Below are 25,714 nucleotides of genomic sequence, written 5' to 3'. Positions count from 1 at the left end.
CAGGACCTGCAGGATCCATGTACCCAGGATGTCCGCACAGTGGCACTCATCACACTCCCTTACTGATGAGAGGGTGATGGGCACCCCAAATCATACAGCCAGGTGGGGAGGGGCTGAGCCAGTGTCTCCAACTGGGACCCGGGACCCGGGACCCGGGCTGCACCTCTCTTTGGTGCCTTTACCATGCTCCACTGTCTTAAGGCAACCAGTCCCAGGCCAAACCCACCAGACCGCACACACCGTGACCCCCGCAGGTTTCCCGGGGGCCCCCCAGTGCTGGAGGCTATGCCAGGTACAGAGGAGTCACAGGGCGACAGACTTGGAGCCGGCCCTCTGGACGGGCAGCCCGGCTCAAGTCATCTTGGTGTTGGGGGGCTGGGGACACGTGGTGACATCTGGAGACATGTTTGGTTGTCACGACTCGGGGGGTAGCGACTGGTACATAGTGGGTGGAGGCCGGGAATGCTGCTCCACATCCTACCATCTCGGGACAACCCACCACAGGGACCGTCCCAGCCACAAATGTCAACAGGGTCCAGGGGGCAGGCCGGCTCTGGGGGACGGACAGAGACGAGGAGAAGGGACTCTGTGGCTCCTGGGGAGGGGCTGGCCTCAGGGAGCCCGCTCAGGGAAAGCCCTCTGAGGAAGGGCCACCTTCGGGGGCTGACCAGGGGACGGCCCAGGGGCAGCCCCAGACAAGGGCTGGTCCTCACCCGCACACAGCAAGCTGTTGGGCCCATCCAAGGAGGCATGAAGGAGCCCGGAGCCCTTCTCTCTTCCATTCAGCCCCGACAACATCCCTCTCAGGGGGCACGGAGCTTGCCACCTCCTCCAGAAGGCCCCTCTTCATGTGCAGCACACGGGCCAGGGAGCAGAGAGAGCCCAGGAGAGGGAATGTGTCCCTTCCAGGGCAGTTGGTGACAGGACCCAGAGATGCACAGGAGCTGGCTGGTGAAGCAGTGAGCCAGGCTTGGCCCTGAACCGTCCAGCACGCGGGGACGGGCCTCTGGGCGGCTGTCCTCAGAGTCTACCTCTGGTCCGTCCATTAAGGTGAAGCCACAAAAGCTAAGGGGTTCAGGTGTGAAACAACCCGATGACTGTTTCAAAGCGAGGGATCCAAGGCCGAACACTTACGGAAGAGACCCCTTGGCTGCTGGGCTCATCCCAAGGGGATGGCAGCTCCCCTTCCCGGGGCATCCCTCCAAGGTAATTCAAGTGAGCTGGACACACAAATGGTCCTTCAGGTCCCCACTGTCCCGGGACAAAAGAACGGCCCTTCAGTGTACCGGCCCCAGAGGTGCCTCCCGAAAGCTCAGGGAGTGCCGTCGCCATGACAGCCCTGCCCTCCAGGGCCCGGAGGGAGGCATGTGGCCCGTCCAGGATGAGCCCCACGGTCACTTTCTGAGAAGCAGGAAAGCCACCTTCCTCCTGGCAGCACTCGGCGGCGGGAAAGGTCCGAACAAGCAGTGGAAAAACTGTGATTTAAACCAAAACGTCAGTGAGGACTTGCTCTGGGGTGATTTCCTGCTTTCTCCGTATTTACGCTCTTCTGTACTGCCAGAATTTTCTAGAATGAGCATGGTTCTCGTTGTGAATGAACCTAACATGTTTTTGATTCTGAAAAGCAACTTCTATTAATACTCCCTAAGAAAGCTTTATTAAAAAACTAAAACCAGACGGTGCCGGCCTTCTTCAGGGAATGTCCGCTCGGCAGTTTTTCTGGTTTTGTTTTCACCCGGGGCACTGAAGGTGGGGCAGAAACCACAAGACCATGCGGCCAAGGGGCCTCCCCCCAGGCCCCTCCCAGGCTCTGAGAGTCCACGGAACCCACCGTTGGTCACAGTGTCACGGCTCCCCCAGGCAAGCAGGACCCGGAGTTAATCTTTCCTTTCATTCTACTCTATAACACAGTATGAACTGTGCTCTCTTCGGCATGCTTTCAATCATTCATTCAAAATACACTGACCATGTCTTCACCTCGGGCTGGGCCTCTGCAGCACCGAGAGCCAGGAGATGCCAGGGCCTGAGACACCCAGGGAGCGGTTGACACCCTGTGGGGCCACGGTCCCCCAGGACCCCTGAGGCATGATGGGGCTGCCTGGGGGTGACACTGAGGGTGCAGGGCAGAGGGAGCGGAAAGAGCAGGTAGGCAGGCGGAGGGTCAGGGGGCCCCGGGCGCCCTCAGTGTCCAGGCGCTGCCAGCCCGGCGAGCGTCTCCGGATAATTAGATCCAATTACCCGCCTCCCTTCTTGAAACTCAGCCCAGGCATTGAATGAACGCGTCCCCTTGCCCGGACCACATAACTGTGGAGTGACGGATTCCTCCCCTTTTCTTCCCAACATCAGCTCTTTCTGCCATGACATGCTTGGCATCCTGCTGCCTTTGGGGAAGGACAAGTCATTTCCGTCCTGAGGTCCCCGAGCTGGCACATCCCCGCCCTGAGCCCGGGGCCCCCTGCCTCCGGGGAACCGCAGGGTCTCACTGCTGATTGTAATCCTCCGTAAATCAGACGGTACAAGGGAAACTGTGTGCACGATCCCTGCAGGCCAAAAGGTCTGTAAATTGGCAAGGAGCTAAAATCCACGTTCAAAACCATTCCCCCACGGAGGGTCCTGAGTCAGGTTTCTTGGGAAGCCCGGTCAGCCCGCACCCGGCTCCACACTGACAGGGCTGAAGCAGTTCCCCAGAGACGTCTACGAGGACATGGAGGTGATCCTAACTCACTACAGTTCCAGTTTGAGCACTTGCAGCCACACCCTCTCCCGTAATCATCGGGAGCAAAGATCGGGGGGGCTGGGGGGGCTTCATATTTGCCGTAATGAGACCCTGCCTAGGGGGCTGCTCTGTTTGGCCCTCACCCCCTGCGCACCAGCCGGGAGGCCACGGCCTGGAGCGCACTTCCATCAGTCCGTCCCGCCCGCACTCACCCCGCACAGACCTCTCAACGAATGCCCCCTCCAACAGGGGCCCGGGGACTGAAAGCCACAGAAAGGCCTTGCAAATGTCCTACTTAAGAGCTTCTCCTGGCGATCCCCCGGGCTCCTCCATCTTACTCGCACCTCCCAGCCGCCAACAAACGTAAGTCCCTGAGAATGGAACTGCCTCTAACCTTGACTGCGCACCGGCCCCTACCCAGAAGGGCCCCTGCCCCACCCGGGGGCGGGGGGGGGGGACCAAGACCCCCAAGACAACAGTGCCAGGGGCCAGCCAGGGAGGCTCCTGCCTGTACTAGTTAAGCCACATGTGAACTGCTCACCTGTGTGACACAGAAGCCCCTGCCCTGAAACAGGCCCCCGGGGTCCCATCTCTGAGGCCCAACCCACGTTCTGATCCCGGGGGCCTGAGGCCCTGCCTCTCGGGCTACGAGTCAGTGAGAACCAGTCCTGGGGGGACATATGGCTCGAGGACACCACACGGGCATCGGTCATCACCAGATCCCCGCAGGGAGGCAGGACGATGGCCACTTGCCCTGCCGCTCCCTCCCACGTTCCCCTCCCAGCGTCAAGAGCGGCAGGACCTGCAAAGTCCCTCTGCCTCGCGGGGATCAGAGCTGCGGCGAGGAGCCCGGCTCACAGCTCGGCTGTGCGGCAAAACGAGCCGCGGCCCCGGCATCACCACCTGAGTCCTCCCCACGCCTCCGGCAAGTGCAAGCCCCTGCAGGAAAAGCCTGGAGGCCCCGCCCACCCAGGGATGCCTGCCTGCACGCGCAGCACCCCGAGCCTGGCAGGTGAGCACCCCGGTCCGCTCTGGGCCTCCTGGCACCCGCTCAAGTCCCACACCCAGAGCCCGTGTCACCTTCAGAGCTCGGGGTCACTGTTACATGCCCGACCCCATGGGATGGGGGGCTCACACAGGCAGCTCCACACTTAGCTCTCGGCTCTGCATCTCCATGAATGCCAACATTTGCCCGTGAGCTCCCGCCGGAGCCCTGCCCCCGCCACCCCCAGGGCACCGAGGTGCAGCAGATTCATTTCTATCTCGGATTTCGCAGAGTTCTGCTGACTTAGTCCAAGCCCTGGGGGGCACGGACAGCCCAGAGAGGGTGACAGCACCCGTGCCCAGAGCACAGAGCTGGAGACTGGGGGGAGAGACGTGGGAGCAGGCACTCCTTTTGCCCATCCAGCCCCAATTCCCTCCTGATTCCTTTGCCCTCAGATTCCTTTCTGCTTGAAAGCCTTCGGGTGGCTCTGTTTCCCCAGCGGACGCTGCCTGGTTCATCTGGTTCAGAAAGCTAGTTTCTGAAAAGCAGGAGAGTATCGGGAATGCCTCGGAGAGTCAGACTGTCCCGGGTGAAGTACTCAACCCTCCCCTCTGCACGTCCGCTCACCCCGCCTGGCCTCACCCCCCTGTGCAGAGCGCTTAGGTGTTCCTGAGCAAGCCAGTGGGCACATGGGCCAAGCTCTAGGACGCTGACGGCTGCCAGAAGGTCACAGGAAGGACACCTGGCTTAGAGCAGGCTGCAAGGCCTTGACGTGGGGCGATGGGGACAGCGGGGCCCGGGGCTGCACACTAGACAACGAGGTGGCTGCAGGAGCAGCTGGGCCAGCACCCTGAGTGCCATGCTGCCACCAGGCATCCATCCCATGAACAAGCACCCCGAGGGAAGGGTCCCAGGCGACCCAGGGGGCTCTTAGTGCAGGAACTCACTGGGACACACCACCACCTTGGGACCAAGTCTCCAAGCTGGTGCTGTCAGAGCCGCTGGGGGAAGTGAGATACTGGGGGGGTGGGGGGGGCAGAATTCCATTTAGGAAGAGGGTGTGAAGGTTGACTAGAACCCCAGGCCCAGACATATCTGTCCAGTTCAGGTGGAGGGGCCAGAGGTGAAGAAGATGAGGGTGGAGCCACACTTAGGGGTCACACGGACAGTCTGGCAGTTCAGGAAGGGGCCCGGTCAGCACCAGCTGGGGGCACCTGGGCTGAAGGCCCAAGGCTCTGATGGAGTCCAGGGCATCAGGTGAAAGGGACCGTCCAGCGAGATAACAGCGAGGAAACCCACCCGGCCTGCTTTGCCGAGGCCCTTCCCCATCTCAGAACTGCAGTTCCACAGTCTGAGGCCCCTCGGGGCCCCCGCAAACAGGGACAGCCAGCAACTCCAGTGCCGGCTGAGGGGCCGGACGCAAGGGATGGAGGCAAAGACCCTAAGGTTGTGTTTCCGGCTCTCGAGGCAGAAGCTCCAGGCTCAGGCCCTGTGCAGACAGACAGAACTACCTGGCCCTCGGCTACAGCCGGCCCCTCCAGCCGCCCCTCCTCCCCCATCCTGGCACGCACCACCCCACGCCCCCTGAGGATGAGGGGGGACACCCGTCTCCCTTCCCGCCAGACAGGCACCCACCACGCTGCTGACAGCAACCCATCCCGATCTGTTGGCACAGATAAGTTCTGTCCTTTGACCATATCTCTTCAAATAACAACAAAGTAAACCAAAAAGCAGACAAGGGGGTAGTGAGGAAACCGTTCTGGAACTTAACAGCACCAATGGGGGTGCAGGTTGTGTGAATGTCCTAAACGCCACCGGCTTGTCCACCTGGAGACGGCGAAGTGGGTGCATTTCGTGTGTGTGCAGTGGCCTGTCTCGAGCACAAGGGAACAAGCCTGCCCTCAGGAATCGGAAACGCAGGCGGCTGAGGGGTCCGTTAACGACGCTTCCCATGAGAGTGCTGCAGAGCCGACCCACAGAACGCCACAGGCCCGCGGCCCCGGTCTGATCTCGTCAAACCAAACAGGGCAGGACACAGGTTCAGAGCCCCTTCTGGGCCCATCAACACCCCCCGGGGGTTTCCCAGCCACCTCCCGCCCGCGTGCTCCTTCGGCTCCGGGGCAGCAGAGCCCCCTCTCTCGGGCTCCCACCAGTTTGCACGCAGCGGCGCGGCGTTAAAAACAACTCTTCGGAACACAGGCAACACCCCGAGGGCCGGGACGGGAAGCTGTGCGCTAACCACCTCACGTCCCTCCCTGCTTCCCAAATCCACCTGCCCCCGAGCCCCGGGCTCCCACCGAAACCCGTGTTGCGGCCAGGCACGCCACAAGACGCTCTTTTCGGGTTTTCTAAGCAGCGGTTATAAGGGAGACTCGGAGGCTGGGGTTGTCAGCTTCCAGGAGCTCAGAGGCGGGGATGCTGTTTCTGTGGAAGAATCCAGTGTCCTGGCCGAGGCAGGCCCGCTCTGGATGGGCCATTGCACAGACGGGGGACAACCCCTCCGGGGGCTCCCCGGCCTCAGTTCCCCCGGCTGCAGGGAAAGGAGCTGGGCCCACTTTCACACTGTTCCAACTTCACTGTTGGGTCAAAAAACGCCAGGCCAACGGGCAGCACAAACAAGAGGAGGGGAAACAGAATCCCTGCCACAAACACGATGGATTTCCCAGGCCAAACCGGGGCCTCTCGGACAGCTGTGCCGGCCCTGAGGCCCCGGCTTCCTGCCTCCGGGGCCGCCCCGCCTGGTTCTCCCCACAGACAGACTCCCCTAGCACTGGTCACTTTCTACCTGGCGAAAAGCGGCGCTGTCCGGGTGCAGAGCCCAGCCGCTGACGTGCGCCCCCCACCCCGGCCCCCGGGCCCAGCCCCTGCCTGCTTTCTCGGGCGTATTTGCTGCACGGCGCGGCGCCCTGGTCAACACACTCTAACTCATCGCTGGGCTTCCTGCCCTGCACACACACACACACACACACACACACGCTCACACACACGCTCACGCCCCTGACCCCCGACGGCCGCGTGCCGGATGCGTAGGAAACCGCTCAGAACAATAAACCTTAATATTTTCCATTCTTTCCTCTTTGAAGATTTGGGGAACGTTGAATTACACATTAGAGAATTTTCCATGCTTAGGGGAGAGAGCTAAGTTGCAAAGGCGCCTCCCCCCCCGCTGTGTCACGTAGCGTCGAGGCGTAAAGGGTGAGGCAGGGTGTGCGGTCACCTCAGACCCTGCTACCTGCCCCACGCACCTCTGTGCTGCTGTTTATTTCTGCACACACGCTCCGCACCCTGCTGCTTCCTACGTGATGCCCGGAGGCAAGAGCACTCAGCCAATGCCCCCTCATCCCCCAAGTGATGCGGGCAGTCGGGAGCCCTACCCGGTGCACTGCTCAGTCTCCTGGGAGGAGTCCCAGGAGAGAAGAGGGCAAAGGGGCAGGAACCCGATGGGTCACGTGGCATCACAGGCGGGGGAGACCGCTCCGGCGGCCAAGCTGTGGGTCCCATTGGCAAAGCAGAGCTCCGTCATCCCACCGAACACAAGCTATGTGCCTGAACATGAAGGCAGGTGCTGCAGTGGGTTGAACTGTGGGCCCCAAAAACAGATGTTGAAGTCCTAACCCCCAGTACTTGTGAGTGCGACCCAATTTGGAAATAGGGCCTTTGCAGATGTAATGAAGATATAAATTAAGGGGGCGGGAGGGTGGCTCAGTCAGTTAAGCGTCTGACTCTTGATCTCAGCTCAGGTCTTGATCACAGGGTCGTGAGTTCAAGCCCCGCGTTGGGCTCCACGCTTGGCATGGAGCCTACTTAAGAAGAAGAAGAGAGAGATCAATTAAGATGGGGTTGGAGAGCAGTAGGGTGGGCCCTTAATTCTGCAGGACTGGTGTCCTTACACAAGGGAAAGCGCACAGGCCACACGCAGGGAGAAGGCCAGGTGACAACGGAAGCCTAGCTGAGGTGAGCCTGAGCAAGCCAAGGATCCTGGGGCCACCGGGAGCTGGAAGAGGCAGGAAGGAGCCTCCCCTAGAGCCTTCCCTCTGAAGGCTGCCCTGCCGACACCTTGATTTCAGATTTCTGGCCTCCTGAGCGGTGAGAGAGTAAATTTCTGTTGTCTTGAGCTACTGGTTTGGGGTGCTATGTTACAGCCCCAGGAAGCTGACGCAGCAAGCCTGTCGCCTTGAGGGACGGGGCCAAACAGAACTGGGCCTGGCCCCTCACCAAACCTCCCCTCCGTTCCCTCGCAGCTCCTCCGGCTCCCTCGAAGCCTGGACTGAGCCCAGGTGGAAGCCTGTAAAGATCTGTAGGGGAAGCAGAACCTTCCGGGAAGTGCACAGAGAGGGAGCTTGTGTTCCACGTTTTCACGTTGCGCAGGGCAACAAACCCGAAATTCAAACCCTCTCTGCACACAAGCTCCAGAATCAGCACAAGAGGCAGAGGATGGGCCCAGCAGGGATCTCACAAAGCACAGCCAAAAGCAATCCCAAGACACTGCCCTCATCTCTGCCTCAGAACTCGGAGGACCCCTGACCCTACCGCCTTGCAGACTCCAGCGCCTGAGGCCCCGGGATAATTCTGCTCAGCACCAATGAGCTCAATCCGTTCCTGAGAAGGCCTCACCTACCTCCGCAAGAAGCTGTAGCTTCCAAGCCCCTGACTGGGGTCACTCACCAGCACTCAGCCCCTTGGCCCCACCCTTCAGTTTGACCCACGACCCTGCTCGCTCCTGAGCTCCCTAAGTCTCCCCAACCTGCAACGTTCACTGCTGTGCTTACGTAGAAGTCACCTCCCCCTGCATCCCATAAACCCGGGCCTGTGGGACTGGGGCTGCTACCTGTCCTGATCCGGGTACCTCCTTTGGTGACCCCACTCTCTCACGGAGGTGGCACCGGTGACTTGAAAACAGGGCTGAGTCACAGAAGACCCCGGAACTCCCAGGAGCTATAAAGTTACAGACAAAGGGAGTGCATGTTTGTGACCCTCGCGTGGCTCCTCACCTCTCAGGGCATCATCCTCGGAGCTAACACTGTGTCCGGTGCTCCCAAATGACTGCCCCCCCCACCTTTCCCATGGAATATTCCAGTTTTCCGAGGTTGCTCTACTACCTCTAGTGACCTATCCGTGGCAGTCTGGTGGCTGTGGTGGCTCCAGCGGGGCGTCCCAGGTTGCTCGCCCCAAAGAGCCGACAGGCAGGGGATGAGGCACTGATGCAGGCCACCAGGCGGGTGAGCCTGCAGGCGAGGCGCTCGGCGAAAGCAGCCAGACACGGGAGCCCGCACGGGGGGAGCGATTCTGCCGCTCCGACAGCCACGGAGACCGAAAGCTGACTGCTGCTCCTTCCCAGGGGCTGGGGCGTGACTGGGATGGGTCCAGGGTCTCCTCTGGGGTGACGAAAGGGCTCTAGGGGACAGAGGTGGGAGCAGTGAATGCACCAAATGCCTACAGAACTATACGCTTTAACGTGGTGAGTTTCACCTTGATAAAAACGAACGAGGAGAGGGGCGCCTGGGTGGCTCGGTTGGTTGAGTGTCTGCCTTCGGCTCAAGTCATGACCCTGGGGTCCTGGGATCGAGCCCCGCACCGGGCTCCCTGCTCGGCGGGAAGCCTGCTTCTCCCTCTCCCTCTCCCACTCCCCCCTGCCTGTGTTCCCTCTCTCACCATGTCTCTCCCTGCCAAATAAATAAATCCTTTAAAAAAAAATGAAAGAGGAGAAAGATCAAGCCCAGTTGCTCAAACATGTTAAAATGCCAATAAATACGCCTAAACCTGCACATGGACCAAGTGGTACTGAACCCAAGACCCAAGACCCGGTCACGTGGTGAGGCTGGTGGTGAGAGCAGAGGGCCCCCCATGTGCAAGGACGCACAGCAGTCCGGCGCACACCCTCACAGTCCTCCTCTCCCCAGGCAGTGGGGGCGGGCCTGAATCCCCAGCCCCCAGCCCATCTATCTCCCCCCGAGGCTGGGCTGCACCCAGCACCCCGAGGACCCTTCCTCTCACCCAGGGCTTTTAAAACAAGGTACATGTTCATCCTGTAGCTTCCAGCACACAAACACCAGAGAGATTTCACACATGTTCAGACACAAAAATCAGACTAAAGTGCCCACCCCCCTGGCTGTGGACGACGTCAGGACACCAGCGGAGAATTCAGAAATGCACAGAACGGGGACAGGACAAAAGGGGGCCGGGTGGGGCTGCTCAGCTCCGGTGGAAACAGCGCCTGAAACCACAGCAAGCGGCGCCTGCTCCCACACGTCCAGCACCGGAGTGGTCAGAACAGTTGAGTTTTACTAGCTTGTGTGTGTGTGTGTGTGTGTGTGTGTGTGTGTGTGTGTGCGGTAAAATACACACAAAATTTAACACGTCAACATGTTTAAGTGTACAGTTTAGTGGCATTAAGCACATCCCCGCTGCTGCACAACCATCACCCCCATGGGTCTCCAGACTCTCTTCATCTTGCAGAACTAAAACCCTGCCCCCTTTAGGCACTCAGTGCCCCCCTCCCCCCAGGCCTGGCAACTGCCATCCTACTTTGGGTCTCCACGAGCGCCACTACCCTGGGATCTTCATTGTCTCCTACCACGTGGGTCCTCTCGTGTCTGGCTTATTCACAGAGCACAAGGTCCTAAGTTTTCACCCATGTTGTAACACGGGCCCCAATCTTCCTCCCTTTCAAGGCTGAATAAAATCCCACTGCATGGATACACCGCCACAGCTTACCCAGTCATCCGCCCGTGGACACCGGGGGGCCTCCCCCTCTTGATTATCGTGAACCCGCCGCCGTGAGCATGAGGATGCAAGTATCTGGTCCAGGCCCTGCTTTTTACTTCTGCGTCTATCCCCAGAAGTGGGACTCCTGGATCCTAATAGGATTTAGGTTTAATTCCAGGTTTAATTCTTTGAGGAACCGCCGTACTGTTTTCCACAGTGGCTGCACCATTTTTCCTTCCCACCCACAGGGCATGAGGGTCCAATTCTTCCCTATTGCAGCCATGTCTTACTTTCTACTCTTCTTGTTTTTATAACAGCCATCCTAAAGGTGTAGGATGATATCTCGTTGCGGTTCTGATTGGCCTGTTCCTGAGGCTGAGTGATGTGGAGCATCTTTTCATGTGTCTGTTGGCCGTGCGTACGTCTTCACTGGAAAAATGTCTAATCGAGTCCTTTGTCTATTTTTTAATTGGATTCTTTATTTCTCCACTGTCGAGTTGCGGAAGTTCTTTACATATTCTAGATAGTAACCCATTACCAGATATGTGATTCGCAAATACTTCATAACAGCTTTTAAATGAAGTAATTTCTCAGCACCTTCAGTGTTCGTGACAAAAAAAAAGGTTTCCCAAACACAGCCAGACCCTCACGCTGGGTCTCTGCTCTTCTGATCCTTCACCGACAGCGTGATTCCAGGGTTGGAGTCAGGACAGGGGTCCTGGGCGATGGCCATCCCAACACCTCGTTCCAGTGGGGACACCAAGGCCCAGAGGGGGCTGACCTGACCAGCGTTAGCAATCAGCACTCAGGGTGCCATCTGGGCTTCACTGCCAGGGAAACCCCATGCTCTGTCCAACACCGGCGAGGCGTCAGAGCGCAGCAAGGGACGACTGCAGAGACCACAGCCGAGCATGGCTGGCTCCAAAGTGGGGCTGCCCCGCAGAACAGCTTCACTCTGTGACCACGGTCCTTCAACAGTCAACTCGCTGATAAAAGTTTATTGCCCTGCAAGAGAGTTCTTATCTCTGAATGCTAAAATAGCACATGACTCTGTTTGAACTAGCTGCTCGAGGTTTACCCTAACCGAGTATCACTTAGATTAGATAGATTTTAAATTAGAAAAAAACAAAAAACCAAACAGAACTGGAAGTGAAAACAGACTATTGAAAAAGAAGGAAAAATCTTGATTATTGGATAGAGGGAGGAAAGGAGAGAAGGAAGGAAGGAAGGTCGGTCAGTCCCTGGCCAGGAGAATCTGTACTCTTGAAGCTGGAGGGCCCCCAAGGGCGTGTCAGCCAGTTCAGCATGAGCTCCGAAATGCTGTCCACCTCCCCGCTGCCTCTGACCCTGACCACTGCACTGGCTCAGGTCCCTCCATGCACCTGATGCACGTGGGTCCTGCGCTCCACAGCTCCACCACAGGAGGCCCTCAAAGACTCAGGGACAGTGGCCAGGACCCCCTTTTCCCTCATTGTGCAGCGGCTGCACCCCTGCTCACCAGAGTGCTGCCATGGAATCAGGCATGATGCCCACGTGACGCACAGCCCTCCTGTTCTGGGTGATCCCCAGACCTGGGTCCCCAGGGCTAGTGTCACACACAGCTCCTCCTCGTAGGCCTTGGCCACTGGCCGGCAGCGGGGTCCCCGTGGTTATAGACTGGGACCTACCACTGGGAGCTCTGCAGCCTCTGTGTCTTTGCCTAGGAAATAGGGACTCTCAGGTTTCCAGCAAGATGACGAGGCGGACTCTGGGGAGGGGGCACACAGACCCAGGCAGCGGGGTGACAGGCTCTTAGACGGCCACCGCTCGGGGCGTCGTCCTGCCTCAGAGGCTGCCAGTCTCCTCCCAGGTCTGCAGAGGTCAGGCACTGACCCCCTGGCCTCCAAGCCCCAGGGGAGAGAAGGAGGCGGGCAGAGGAGAAGACCGGAGGGGTGGAGGGACCAAAAGTTTGGGCACTCTCAGCAGACACGAGACGGCAGGGGAGGGGCGGCCGGACGACGGCGCGGGGCTGGGACTCAGCAGCTCAGGGCCCCGCGGCTGGTCCACAACCGCTCAGGGACTCGGCTGGACTCACACAGCTCTTGCCTCCTGAGCGCAGGAGGCCCACTGACAGGAGGCCACCCACCGCTGGACCACACTGTCCCCTCAAGGTTTCACAGGCGCTTGAAGCCCTAGACCAAGGCTCTGGGGTCCCAACGTCCTGCCAGACCCATGGCCTCTGCCTCCGGGGTCAGGGTAGGTGGGGGAGGGTCACAGCACCAAGCCCCTCTCCTGAGTCGCCTGCCTCCCCCTCCAAAGCAGACAGACCTCCCCCACCATCCGGCGTGTGGGAAGCAAGAGGAGAGGCAGGAAGGACAGACAGACGGACACGGAGGAGGAACAGCCTCCCCCAGGCAGTACAGGAGGCCGCCCTCGCCCCTCGCAGCTGCTCAACCAAGAGCCGGAGGGAAAAGTCAGGCCACAGGAAAGGGAACAGAAGGCCAGCTACTCCTGCCACGTCCGGAGTACACAAGCAGACCCAGGGCACCCTCACCACACCCGCAGATGGCGTCTGCTAGTCTGTGCCAGGGGAAACTGAGGCACAGAGCCCCTGCTCCATGTCCTTGCGGGGAGTGCCCTGTGGGGAGGGGGAGAGGAGGTTAGGACCCGGGAAGCCAGCAAGGCCCCTCAAGGCCAGGAAGCCCCCCTCCCCTGGGCCACCTTGGGGGGTCGGGAACAATCCAAACACCCCAAGAGAGCAAACCGGCACCATCATTCGCAGCTACTGGGGGCCAGGCCTGAAAATCTGACACGGGGGTGGCAGGGACGGGGGCTTGGCCAGCTCGTGTCCCCTCTAACATTTCCACACAACGACAAAGCAGGTGGTGTGTCCTTTCCCACCCGTTTCCCACCTGGAAGGTGGAGGGACCATTCCCTGTCCCACAGATTAGTGCAGAAAGCACAGCAGACCAGGGCTCGCCTGCTGTGCACCTCCCCCGATGGCGCACCGTGGACGCAGCTGTGGCAAAGTCGCCACGGGGTCTATCCCAGCGGCCACTGTGGAGGACCGGCCAGGCACCTGGAACACTTGTTGTCTCGATATCTGGTGGCTGACCCGTAAACTAAAGGCTAGCGCAACCCCTTTCACGGGAGGCCCATGGTCCACGGTACACTCTCAAGCCCGGCACCACGGCCCCGGCCCCGGCCCCAAGGGATCACCAGACCAGCCGTGACCCCACCGCGACTGCAAAGGTGGACACGGTGTGTCAGGTCGGGGTGGCTGGATGGAAAGCGTATGCTACACGGTCTGCCTCCAAGGTAGTCGGTTAAACTGTGTGTGTGTGTCTGTGTATTATTTGTGCGTGTGTGTGTGTGTGTATACACATGCGTACTTGTGTATTTGTGTGTGTATGTGTACCTGTCGTGTGTATATGTGTACACGTGTTTGCATGTGTGTGTTTCTACATGTATGCGTACCTGTGTCTGTGTGCATGTGTGTGCGTGTGTGCGTACCTGTTTCCGTGTGCATGTGTGTCCACGTGTGTGCATGTGTGTGCATTATCCATGTGTGCATGTTTGTGCATGTATGCATGTGTACCTGTGTCCATGTGCGTGTCCATGTGTGTGCATGTGTGCGTGCCTGTGTGCACGTGTGTGTGCATGTGTACATGTGTCCATGTGCATGTGTCCACATGTGTGTGCATGTGTGCGTGTTTGTGCATGTGTCTGTGTGCACGTGTACCTGCATCCGTGTGCATGTGTGTCCACGTGTGTGTGCATGTGTACCTGTGTCCGTGTGCATGTGTGCGCATGTGTATGTGTACCCGTGTCCGTGTGCATGTGTGTCCACGTGTGTGTGCATGTGTACCTGTGTCCGTGTGCATGTGTGCGCATGTGTATGTGTACCCGTGTCCGTGTGAATGTGTCCACGTGTGTGCATGTGTACCTGTGTCTGTGTGCATGTGTGTCCACGTGTGTGTGTATGTGCATGTATGCATGTGTACCTGTGTCCGTGTGCATGTCCACGTGTGTGCATGTGTCTCTGTGTGCACGTGTGTGTGTTTGTGCATATGTGTGCCTTGTGCCGTGCATGTGTGTCCACATGTGTGTGTGCATGCATGTGGGCACGTGCACACATTTCTGTGTGCGTGTTTAAGAAAGAATCATGGCCCATCTCCAGGACGTCAGGGGACGCTCGCTGGAGTGATAGAATGATGAAGGGCTGGCGACAGGCTTTTCCCAGCTCTGGAATGTTCACACCCAAAAAGGGGAACCGATTACCAAGGTATCCACAAGTCCTTACCTGAAGCAAAAGCACGAGAATCAGCCATGGGAGTAGACCTTTCCCCCAGGGCCAAGCCCCAGGCAAGGCACAGAGGAACCCAAAGTGGTGGGTGGGGGTAACCTGTCTTCTGTGTTCCTCCCCCGGTCCCGACAGAGGGCAGAAGAGCCACTGCGGTCTCTGCAGGGGGACCCTCCCCCTAGGCCCCTCTGGCTCAGTCCATAAATAACCCACAGCCACTGCAGAGCACCTACTGTGTACGAGGCTCAGGCTCACAGGGGAAAAGCAGAGGGGGTCCCCATCATCAACTCAAGGCCAGTTCCCTGACCCTGACAATGTGGGACCCCAACCATGCCACGCATCCTCAGGTCACCCCAGTGAGCCTCCCAAAACAAACCGCAGAAAGCGGGAGGTCATTCACTCCATCCCTTTGGGATCCAGGAATCCTCTGGCTTTCATACAAACCTGCATGTTCAGTTTACAGGACAAGAAGAAACACCAGAAAACTATGACCCTCTAGGCTGTGAAGCGGAGAAGAATCATGCCAAATTCAGGAATATTTTCCATATGCTCTGCCCCACACGATAAAATCTACTTCTGTTTGCATCCGAGTGCTGGCAGGGTGGAGGCCCGTGGCCCTGTGCCACACAACACGCTCCGCGGGGCACAGCCGTGGCTGCCAGGCCCAGGCAGCCCCCGTCCCACCAACCTGGTTCCTGCACAGGTTTCTGCTCTCGGGCGTCACCAGGGGCAGGTGTGTGCGCCCGCCCGGCCCCGAGCGGGCTGTCCAACAGGGGCACCGGGTCCTGGATGGAGCCTGGGCGTCACCAACAAACCACAATGTCAGTCGACTTCCAAACATGAGCTCTGCATCCCCCGTCCTCCTTCCGAGGGCCTACCTGCCTGTGGCTCTTCCCACATTTAAAGAGTCTCCCTGTGGCTCTAGGTGGTAGGTGGGACCACCAGGAGACTTCATGTCGCCCGGTAACCAGTGCTAAGGCGGGCTGCCCCAGCCCCCTGACCCCCTGCTCCCCCATCACAGGTCCTGTGAGTCAAAGAGAAGTAGAAGCGACCCTCCCGGGCAGCCCTGTCCACACTCAGCATGGCCACAGCGGGCACTGCATTGCCATCGAGGCGTCTCCCTCAGTGCCGGTGCCCCCGGAAGGTGCTAGCGCCCCCACTAGGTGAATGCCCACGCAGGCAGGTGGAGGGACCGCACGGCCAGTGTGGTGGTGCGTGTTACCCCGCCAAGTCCTCCCAGCCCTCAACCCAGCCTGGGCCAGTGCAGGCTCCACGTCCCCGTGGCCAACCCCCTGCCCTCGGCCCTGCTCCCTCACCCCTGTGAGCCTCTCCTCTGCTCCTCAGAGGGGCCGCCCAGCGCCCCACCACTCGGGCTCTCATGGAGGCCACCAAGGACCTCCCTTTGGTTAATTCGAGCCATATCTCTGTCCCCCAGGCTCCCCGACCCCCACGGGTGACCCACTTCGGGACCCTCAGTCCCCAGAGCCCCAGACCCTCCAGCTCTTCCCTCACGTGCAGTTATGCCTGCTCTAGCTCTGATGCTGATCCGTCCCTGCCCACGGGCCACTTGGGCCATGGCTCCTCGAGGCTGCACCTGCGTCCCATTCCCGTCATACGCACCCCCTGCCCGAATGCCCTCACACCCCTGCGGACGGGTCACTGAGCACCCCCTGCCACGACTGTCCTCTCTCTGTCACCCCTGAGGCCCTGCTGACCACCTCTGGCCAGGACTCCAGCTGGCCTCTCCTGCCCAGACCTGCGTGTCCGAAGTGACAAAGGTCAAAGGTGCCCCAGCCGCATCGTCTCCTGGTCTTCCCCCGCCCCCAAGGCCAGACTCCCCTGCAAGGACCCCTGGCTCAGTGAGTGTCCCTCCCTCACCTCATTCTCATGCTCCTGGAGCCGGTGTATTCTGAGAGAACATGGCTTGGAAGCCACCATGCCAGTTCAGATCCCAGCACTGCCCCCACAAGCAGCTGCCGTCAGGCCCCGGGGGGCCTGGTGTACCCCTGGAGGATCATGCCACGTGCAGACAGGCAGTGCCTGGGGAGGCCCCGGTGGACGGAGCACATGGGCCGATCAAGCCCACCATCGCCCCCACATCCCACCGTCTAAGCTCACAGACCCTACCTTGTCCACCCACGCTCCTCGGCCACCCCCACGCTTCCCTCCACCCTCCCAGCTCACCGCCTAGAGCCACCTCCCCATCGGCAGCTCAGACACGCCCGCTTCTCCCCCAAATCTCCCAGAAAGGTCACCAAAGCCTCCAGAGTCAGCCCTCTGCAGGTCAGGGGCTTTCCACCACACCCGCCCCCCCACCCAGGAAGGCGCTTCGTGCGCATGACCGGGAGTCCCCACACCCCCCTCCGCCTGCACCTCCCTCCCCTCCATCTCAGTTTCTGTGTTCCGCGTTCATCCGATCCTCTGTCCCCGGCCAACTTCCGGGAGAACAGGGCCACACTGGCTCTCTAGGGCCTGGCACAGAGTAGGTGCTCAGTGAAACAATAAATACACTTTTAGGTTCGGAGCCAGTGTTCCTGAAAGTGTGCTAGCAAGTGACTACCCCCAGAGTACGGAAAGCCCTTCGATGCTAACCAGCTGTGAGAAGCACCGAACTCTCCCGGGGCATTGGGCGTCACAGGAGAATCCAGCTCAACAGCTTCAAAGGCTTCAGCTGGTCGACCCTTTTCTCCCGTGAGATCTGGGACGAACTCTAACACCAAGCATCCAGGTGCTGCCTGGTACGGCGGCCAACCCCTTACTTCCTCGTCTGCAATCACCTGTGGAAAAGTCCGCACGATATCCTGTATTTAACAAGGCAAATACTTTCTAAAGCTTCATCAGGCCTAGGCGGCTTTATGCCATACACTCCCCACCAAGGTAAATCACTGAAAGCTTGCTCAATCTTTTTTTATTTTTTTTTTAAGTAGGCTCCACACCCAGCAAGGAGCCCGACGCGGGGCTTGATCTCAAGACCCCGAGATCAAGACCTGAGCTGAGATCAGGAGTCTGAGGCTCAACCGACTAAGCCACCCAGGCGCCCCGAGGTTGTTCAATCTCATTTCACCGCGTTGCACTGTTTTCCGACGTGTCGGAGCCACTCGCCGACTGGTCGTTCTTACCCCACACATGCTGACATTCCCACATCCACCAGTCGGCAATGCCCACAAACGCGGGGTCGTTTGCCACCAAGTGCCACGTTCTGTAATGCACGCCGTAAGGCCCTAACCCCACAGGCACACACATGTTCAAGCTGGATTAAAAATGACGATGTTACTAAAAACTGACATCTAGAAAGATTAGAGAAAAGCATTTGGTGCTTGAAGGGTCCCACTAGGTCGGCGGCCATACCACTTTGAAAAACGCAAACACGGCTTTTATACAACATCCATAAAAAGGTCTCAGTCACAGAATTTTAAATCTCATTCAAAAACCGTCGCATAGAAAATGAGCATTTTGTATGGCTGGATGCTGGATGTCCTCCAAAAATGGCAGTTATTTGAATGTGACTATTTCTGAATTCAAAAACATTTTCAAACGGTGTTCTGTTCCCCACGGCTATGTAAAATCATCAGTACTATCTACTTACAGTCCAAGTGCTCCTGCCAACTAAAACCCCTGGCCTGGCAAAAGGAAAGGCCCTCCCAGTCCCCCGGCCCCTCCCTCAGCTGCTCTCTCCTGGAGCCACACCCTCTGCAGGCCCTCCCCCCTGCACAGCCCTCCCTTCTGCACAGCCCTCCCCCCTGCAGGCCCTCCCCCCTGCACAGCCCCCCCCCCCGCACAGCCCTTCCCCCTGCAGGCCCTCCCCCCCTACACAGCCCTTCCCCCTGCAGGCCCTCCCCCTTGCAAAGCCCTTCCCACCACCACCACCACCCCCCACCACCCCACCACCCCCACCCCCTACCACCCCCCCTCCCCGGCACAGCCCTCCCTCCTGCAGGCCCTCCCCCCTGCCTGGCCATCTCAGGCCCTCCCCCTTGTGCACCTTCCCAGCAGGCTCCTCTGCTGGGGGCACGCAGCCCTTCCCACCACCGGCCTGGCTCCCACAGGTCTGGCTCTCACAGAACCCCTCCGTCCAGCACCTCGAGGGCGGTAATAATGCATCAGAGGCTTTAGGGCATGGCTGTAAATTCCGAAAAGCCAATAACACTTCAATGAAAACAGGGTGTGTGAGTCCCAAACAACAGCTTTCTCCATTGTTCCTTTACAAAACCTAAGAATCCACCTGGGTTCATTCAAAGACTGATCTTTCTGTTCTGTTCTGTTTCTACGCAATGCTCTGCTATTTGGAATCACAGATTTGAGTTTCCAGCCATGGGCTTCGCCTGAGCACTCAGCAGCAGTCAAGTGGTCTGAGGGTCATAGTGCACCCCAAGGTGCCCACTTCAGACCCCAGCGCGGACTGAGCACCGGAATAGTCAATGCAGCAACGCACTCCTCGGGAATCTTCCTGGAGGCAAGAAGCCTAACACTGCTCACCTAAGTGTCTGTGTAAGTGCTAGAGTTTTTAAAACTGCCTGCTCTCCGATCAGAGCCCAAGGAAAAGGAACCATCTATTCCTGGCGGGATCCCCACAGGAGGCCCAGTGCCTGAGTGGCGGAAGCATTATGTCGCCGCAGGATTGGAGCCTGGCCCTGGGTCACTGAGACCATCGAGACAGTCCCCTATATGTAGCATGGATCCCCAGCCCACCTTCGACTGTGGGCCCAGCCCAGAGCCCTCCAGGTGGGCAAGCCATCTCTCAGTTAACTACCCTCTGGTGAATGAAATCCACCCTAAGCCCTGTTATCCGGCTGCCACAGGGGGGCCCACATTCCTGATGCCTCAGGCGCACACAACATCCTTGCTTCCACACGCACGGTTCCCACTAAAGCCCCGTGTGGCCCCTGTGCAATCAAAACCCCACGATGTTGCCACGTCGTTTCTGCACGGGCTGTTTCCCATGCTGTTGTATCTAGCAGATAAAGCAGTATGAGGAAACAAAATTAAGCAAATGCAAATGGGAATTTAGGAAAGAGACTTTTTTTGGTAACTGGTCATTGCCTGGAATACCCATAACCCTGGTTAACAATTTCCCCTAAGGGCCTCTTCCGTATTCCCCACGCATATTCACAACTTCACAAAACCTAAAATATTCACCTGCAGACAGACTACGCTGCCAAAACCCTTGGTGAAGGATTGCATCACTTCAAAACTGGACCTGTAAGTTCCGGATCTTATAAGCAAACAGCTGAAACAGGAACCTGTTTGCTACCCAACCCTTGGCATATAACGACTGATAACCAACCGTGAAAACAAAACAAATCAGAGAATTTATGTTTTAATTCTTGCAGGGCTCCCACAGTGATACTGTGTTGTGATAATTTATTGTTTAAATACGTCAACCGAAACATTGCCTTTCTTGGTGATAGTTTGGTCTCATGATTAAGGTCACCTGTCTGCACCAGCCGACCCTGTCCACAGGTAGGCCCCCTTAAGGAGCCACTGTGTCTCCCAATTCCCACACCCCCTATTTGTCCCCTCTCCCTGGCCCTGCAGGCCCTGTCCGGCACTCGGGGGTCGGCAGCATGGAGCACCAACACTTTGCTGCCAAGCGTTTGGCTGGCTGAGCTGAGACCTCCTCGCTCTTCTGCTCACCTCCAGCCCCAGAACGGGCCAGCTGGATTCCCACACTGGCTCCACCACCAAACTGGGCAGGCCTCTAAGTAACACCCAAATTATAAGCCCGTGTCCAGGAGCAGAAGCCAAGATCAAACGAGGCTATGCTTTTCAAAGAGCTCCCCGACAGACGAGCACACATAAGTCGGATTGTTATTATCTGGAGGAGACAGAAAAGAGACACCACAGGACCGAACTCCAGCCATATTACAGGGTGACTCAGGGAACCATCCAGCAATTTCCATCCAGCACACGGGGTGGGCAGTGACCTTTGATCTTTCCAGACAGGCAGAGGGCTGACTGAGAGCATCGCCAGGCAAACCAGACAACTCAGATAACCCGGGAGACCAACTTTTAATAGCACAATCGGGAGCACAGCCCGCTGAGGAAAGCGCCAAAAAAACGCCCCAGTCTTGAACTTGAAGCAGCCCAGGCCTGCTCCCAGCAAAAGTGCTGACGGAAGCAGTGTCATACCCCTCCCACTCCCTTGGCCTAGGTGGGGAGCACGCCCCCGGCTCACGGCACCAACCATCCAACTGGAGGCCACGGATCCCCAAACAGTTGCCTGGGCCTTGCCCAAATGCGCCCCGGCACGTTGGGCAGGCCCCCAGCAGGTCCCTGCGGCTCTCCGGGCGGCCACTCACCAGAAACAGACACCTCCATGAGCGCCTCCAGCGGGCGATTGTTGTCCAGGTCCCGGCTGAGCTGCAGCTCGCCCGTGGCGGGGTCCAGCAGCAGCAGCTGGAGCTCATTGCCCTGCAGGAAGGTGTAGTTGAGGCTGTCTGAGAGGTCAGGGTCGTGCGCCGGAATGCGGCCGATCACGCCCGTGGGGAAACTGTTGGACTTATTGGTGACGTAGTTGTTGAAGAGGATCTGGAAGTCGGGCAGCACGGGCGGGTTGTCATTCTGGTCCAGGAGGCGGATGTGCACGGTGGCCCGGCTCACCAGCGGGGCCGAGGTGGCCTGCACCACCAGCACGTAATCCCGCCGGACCTCGAAGTCCAGCTCAGCCAGGGCACGCAGGTCACCGCTCAGCAGGTCCAGCTGGAAGACCTCGGGCACATTGCCCTCCACGATCTGATACATGATCTGGGCATTGGGGCCTTCATCGGGGTCATTGGCACGAATCCTTGCCACCACGGACCCCACAGGGCTGTTCTCCTCCACAAACAGCTCCAGCTCGTCCCTCTCAAACACTGGGGGGTTGTCATTAATGTCCAAGACGCTCACCTGGATGTCCACCGAGACACTGAGGGGTGTGGGGCTCCCCCGGTCCACAGCCAGGGCCCGGAGGCTGTACACGGCCACATTCTCCCGGTCGAGCCGGCGCTGAGTACGGATCACGCCGGACGTGGGCTCGATGTAGAAGTCCCCATCACCGTCGTCCCCACCCTGGAAGGTGTACAGCAGACGGCCGTTGGGACCTGAGTCCCGATCTGTGGCAGAGACCTGGAGGACGCTGGTGGACGGTGGCGCATCCTCAAAGACGGAACCCTGGTAGAAGTCCCGCAGGAAGCGGGGTGCGTTGTCGTTGGCATCGAGGATGAGGATCTCCAGGGAGGTGGTGTCGGACTTTTGAGGGATGCCATTGTCCCGAGCGGTGATGGCCAGCGTGTAGGCGGCTTGGTCCTCATAGTCCAGCTCAGTCATGGTGTAGATGGTGCCAGTGTCTGGGTCGATGCGGAACTGTGGAACAGGGTCCTCCAGCACGTAGGTGATGCGTGCGTTTTCACCTGTGTCCTCATCGGTGGCACTGATGGTGGCAATGGAGGTGCCCACCGGCCGGTCCTCACTGACACTCACGGTGTAGTGTGAGCTCTGGAAGACTGGCCGGTGGGTATTGGCGTCGGTGACATTGATGAAGACCTGCGCGGTGTGCGAGCGGGTGCCGTCGGACGCGGTCACCGCCAGCACGTACTGCCGCTCCTGCTTGTAGTCCAGCGGCAGCGCCAGGGTTATGAGGCCACCACCACTCTGGCTGCTGAGGGCAAAGCGGTTGCGGGTGTTGCCGCCGGTGAGCTGGTAGGTGATCACGCTGTTGGCGTCCCGGTCGCGCGCCCGCAGGGTCAGCACGCTGCTCCCCACCGCGGCGTCCTCATTCAGACGCAGCTCGTACACGGGCTGCGTGAACACCGGGTCGTTGTCATTTACGTCCAGCACCGTGATGGACACGCTGGCCGAGGAGCTCATGGCCGGCGAGCCATGGTCCACCGCCTCCACCCCGAAGCTATAGTGCTCCACCTCCTCGCGGTCCAGCTCCGCGCACACGGTGATCCAGCCAGAGCTGTTGTGGATCTGGAAAGGGAAGTCCGGGGGAGAGGCAGGGTCCTGGGACACAGGACCGCCACCGCCCAGGGAGGTCGACACGGTGTCCACCAGGCGATAGCGCAGTCGGGCGTTCTCACCTGCGTCTGCGTCCACCGCCTGAATGTGCAGCACGGAGTGGCCGAGAGGCACGTTTTCCAGCACAGCTGCCTGGAAGGGGCTGCTCACAAAGATGGGGGCATTGTCGTTCACGTCCAGCACCTGCACCAAGACCAGTCCCGAGGAATTGATGAGTGGAGGCCGGCCCCCATCCTGGGCCTTGATGCGGAGCGTATACTCCCTGATGGCCTCAAAGTCCAGTGGGTTGATCACGTCCAGGCTGCCGCTCAAAGAATGCAGGTAGAACTGCCCCTTCAGGTTCCCGCTGACGATGCTGTAATGGACGGCCGCGTTCTGCCCCTGGTCTCGATCCGTGGCCTGCACTCGCAGCACAGGTGTGTTGACTGCCACATCCTCGGGCACCTGCACCAGGTAGCGCTTCTCGCTGAACTGGGGGTAGTTGTCATTCTCATCCTCCACCACTATGTGGACGGTAGCGGTGGCGCTGAGCGGGCCCGGGTTGCGGCCCTGGTCGTTGGCCTCCACCAGCAGCTGGTAGGCAGCGGCTCCCTCCCGGTCCACCGCCGCCCGGGTGCGCACCACGCCCGAGCGGGCGTCGATCTCGAAAACGCCACCCGCGCCCTCCAGCAGGCGGTAGCGCATGTTGGCGTTGGAGGGCGCGTCGCCATCGGTGGCACGGATGGTCAGCACCTCGTAGCCCACCTCGAGGTTCTCACGCACGCGCTCACGGTACTCGGACTGCTCGAAGACCGGACTGTGGTCGTTGGTGTCGCTCACTGTGACGGTGAGGTAGGTGGCGGCCGAGCGCCGCGGTGAGCCATGGTCCACAGCGCTCACCTTGAGCACATGCGTGTCCTTGGTCTCGCGGTCCAGTGCGCGGGCCGTGCTCACCGCGCCGGTGGCGGTGTCGATGAGGAAGTAGCCATTGGAGCGCTCATCGAACAGTGCCTCCATCTGGTAGCTCAGGCGCCCCGCCTCGCCCTCGTCCGGGTCGTGAGCGCGCAGCTCGATGACCGTGGTGCCCGCCGGCTCGTTCTCGGGCACAGATACTTGGTAGCTAGGCAGCGGGAACTGAGGGGTCGTGCTGCCGCCAGCGCCCCGCCGAGCCCGCCGCGCCGGCACGGCCCCGGCCTGGGGCTGAGTCGGCGGCGACTGCGACAGCGACAACGTCGGGGAGGGCGTCCCCGCGGCCGCCTCCAGCGCCAGCTCCACCTGGATGGCGCCGGCCCCGCGCCGCAGGGCGCACAGCTGGCGCAGGCGGGCCGAGCCCCCGGGCGGCAGGCAAACGGATCGGCGTGGGCAGCGGGATCCGGGGTACGGCGGGCAGCTACAGGCGGGGAAGGTGGTCAGGGCCGCGAGCGCCGAGTGCAGCGGGGCCCCGCCACTGTCGCCGCCGCCCGGGGCCGGGAAGCAGAGCACTGCGCCGGGCCCCGACACCGTGAGCACAGCCCGCGCCCGCAGCTCCGCGCTGGTGGCACGTCGGCGCCGGACCCGGGCGCCGCAACCGGGGCCAGGCGCGCGCACCCTCAGGCGGAGGCTCAGCGCCGTCGGGGCGCCGCGGGCCGCCAGGCGGACGAGCAGCGGCAGCGGGCGGCCCCCCAGGCGCACGCAGCCCCGGGGCCCCGCGCCCGGCCCGCGCCGCCGCCCCGCCAGTCGCCCGTCTCGGCTCACGTCCAGCAGCTCCCGCAGCTCCCGGGGCGTGCGCGCGGCGTCCAGCGCGTAGGTCCAGCCTGGCCCGAGGGCAAAGGTGCGGGCGCCGCCGGGCACGCGCAGCTCCCAGGCGGCCGCCCGCAGCCCCAGCGCGGGTAGGGCGGCAGCCGTAGCCAAGAGCAGCAGCGCGGGCAACACGGGAGGCGGCGGCGGCGCCATGGCCCGGAGCCCGAGCCCGAGCCCGAGCTGGGCGCCCGAGCACAATCCATGCACCCGGCGCGGCTCCGCATCCACCCGGCGCGGCCGGGGGAGGGCTCCTGCGCGCCCCGCGCCGGGCCCTCGGGGCGGCCCGCGCCCTGCCTCCCCGGGGGCCCCGGCGGGGACACCGGGGGCCGCGCTCCCGGTCTCCCCCGCAGCTTCCACTTCGAGAGCACTTTGCGAAAGTTTGCGAAGTTGGTTTCAAGATGGCTCCTCTGCGCGTCCCGGGAGGGCGCCGCGCATCAACCTGCGGCGGCGGCGGCTCCCGGCGGTTCCAGGTGGTTCCCGCGCGGGCTCAGCCGGGCGGCGTGGGAAGCGGGGCGGGCCCGGAGCAGGGCGGGGGCAGCGCACCCGTAGCGAGCTGGGCCGCACCGCGCCGCTGGGACCCGGGCGGCCGGCTGCTGCCTGGGCGGTGCGCTCGGCCGGCGCCCCCTCTGCCCGCGCTCTCCCCGCCCCCGGCCCAGCTGGGCCCCGCCCCCGGCCCAGCCGCGTATTGTTCAGCCCCGGGGGGAGCCTGCCCGGAGGTGCGCGCCGGGAGGATCGCTATGGAGACGCGGGGGCGCAGCCGGGGCGGGGGCTGGAGGCTGGGCCCACTCCCCTGCGGCCTCCCCACCGGACCTCCCCGGGGGGCGGGGCCGAGGGAGCCGGGCCGGGAAAGGCGGGGCAGGGGGGCCCCCCGGCGGCCGCTACCAGTGGGGCGTTGGCTCTGCTGGTCCCGGGCGGGGCGCGGCCCGAAACCCCCCCCACCCACCACCAGGCGGGCAGAACTGATCCGCGGAGAGCGCCGCCCGGGCCGCCGCGCAGGTTGGACCCGGGGGGTGGGGGGGGGGAAGAGGGCGGGTGCTGAAGTGCCCGGGAGGGGGCCTGATTGCCCGCCCCGGGTCGGGGACTGCGGCAACGGCTGGAGGAAGGTTACACATTCACAACACGACGCGGGAGGCTAAAATGCTTCACCCCGACAAAACTTTGAAACGCAATCGGCAACTAACCGGATCGGGTCCCACCGGGTTTCAAGAAACGAAAAGGAAAACAGCCTGGGTTGACATTTGGGATTTGGAGTGGGGACATTGGAGGCGAC

The 25,714-nt window shown here is 60.7% G+C and overlaps 1 protein-coding gene across 3 annotated transcripts in view; it reads right to left on the bottom strand.

The window, feature by feature from the left end:
* Positions 1-25,159, bottom strand: part of CELSR1 (cadherin EGF LAG seven-pass G-type receptor 1) — a 140,081-nt gene extending 114,922 nt beyond the window's left edge. For 2 of the 3 annotated variants that reach the window (XM_035729133.1, XM_035729134.1), the window contains exon 1: positions 20,988-25,159. In XM_035729133.1, coding sequence (XP_035585026.1) covers positions 20,988-24,597 — 3,610 coding nt within the window. In that variant the 5' untranslated portion in view covers positions 24,598-25,159. The remainder of the gene's footprint in view (positions 1-20,987) is intronic. The other variant, XM_035729132.1, reaches the window with a different exon arrangement.
* Between the last annotated feature and the right edge of the window lie 555 nt (positions 25,160-25,714).

This window comes from Zalophus californianus, chromosome 9 (genome assembly GCF_009762305.2).
Source record: "Zalophus californianus isolate mZalCal1 chromosome 9, mZalCal1.pri.v2, whole genome shotgun sequence".
Taxonomy (NCBI): domain Eukaryota; kingdom Metazoa; phylum Chordata; class Mammalia; order Carnivora; family Otariidae; genus Zalophus; species Zalophus californianus.
This window is presented reverse-complemented; position numbering and strand designations above follow the sequence as displayed.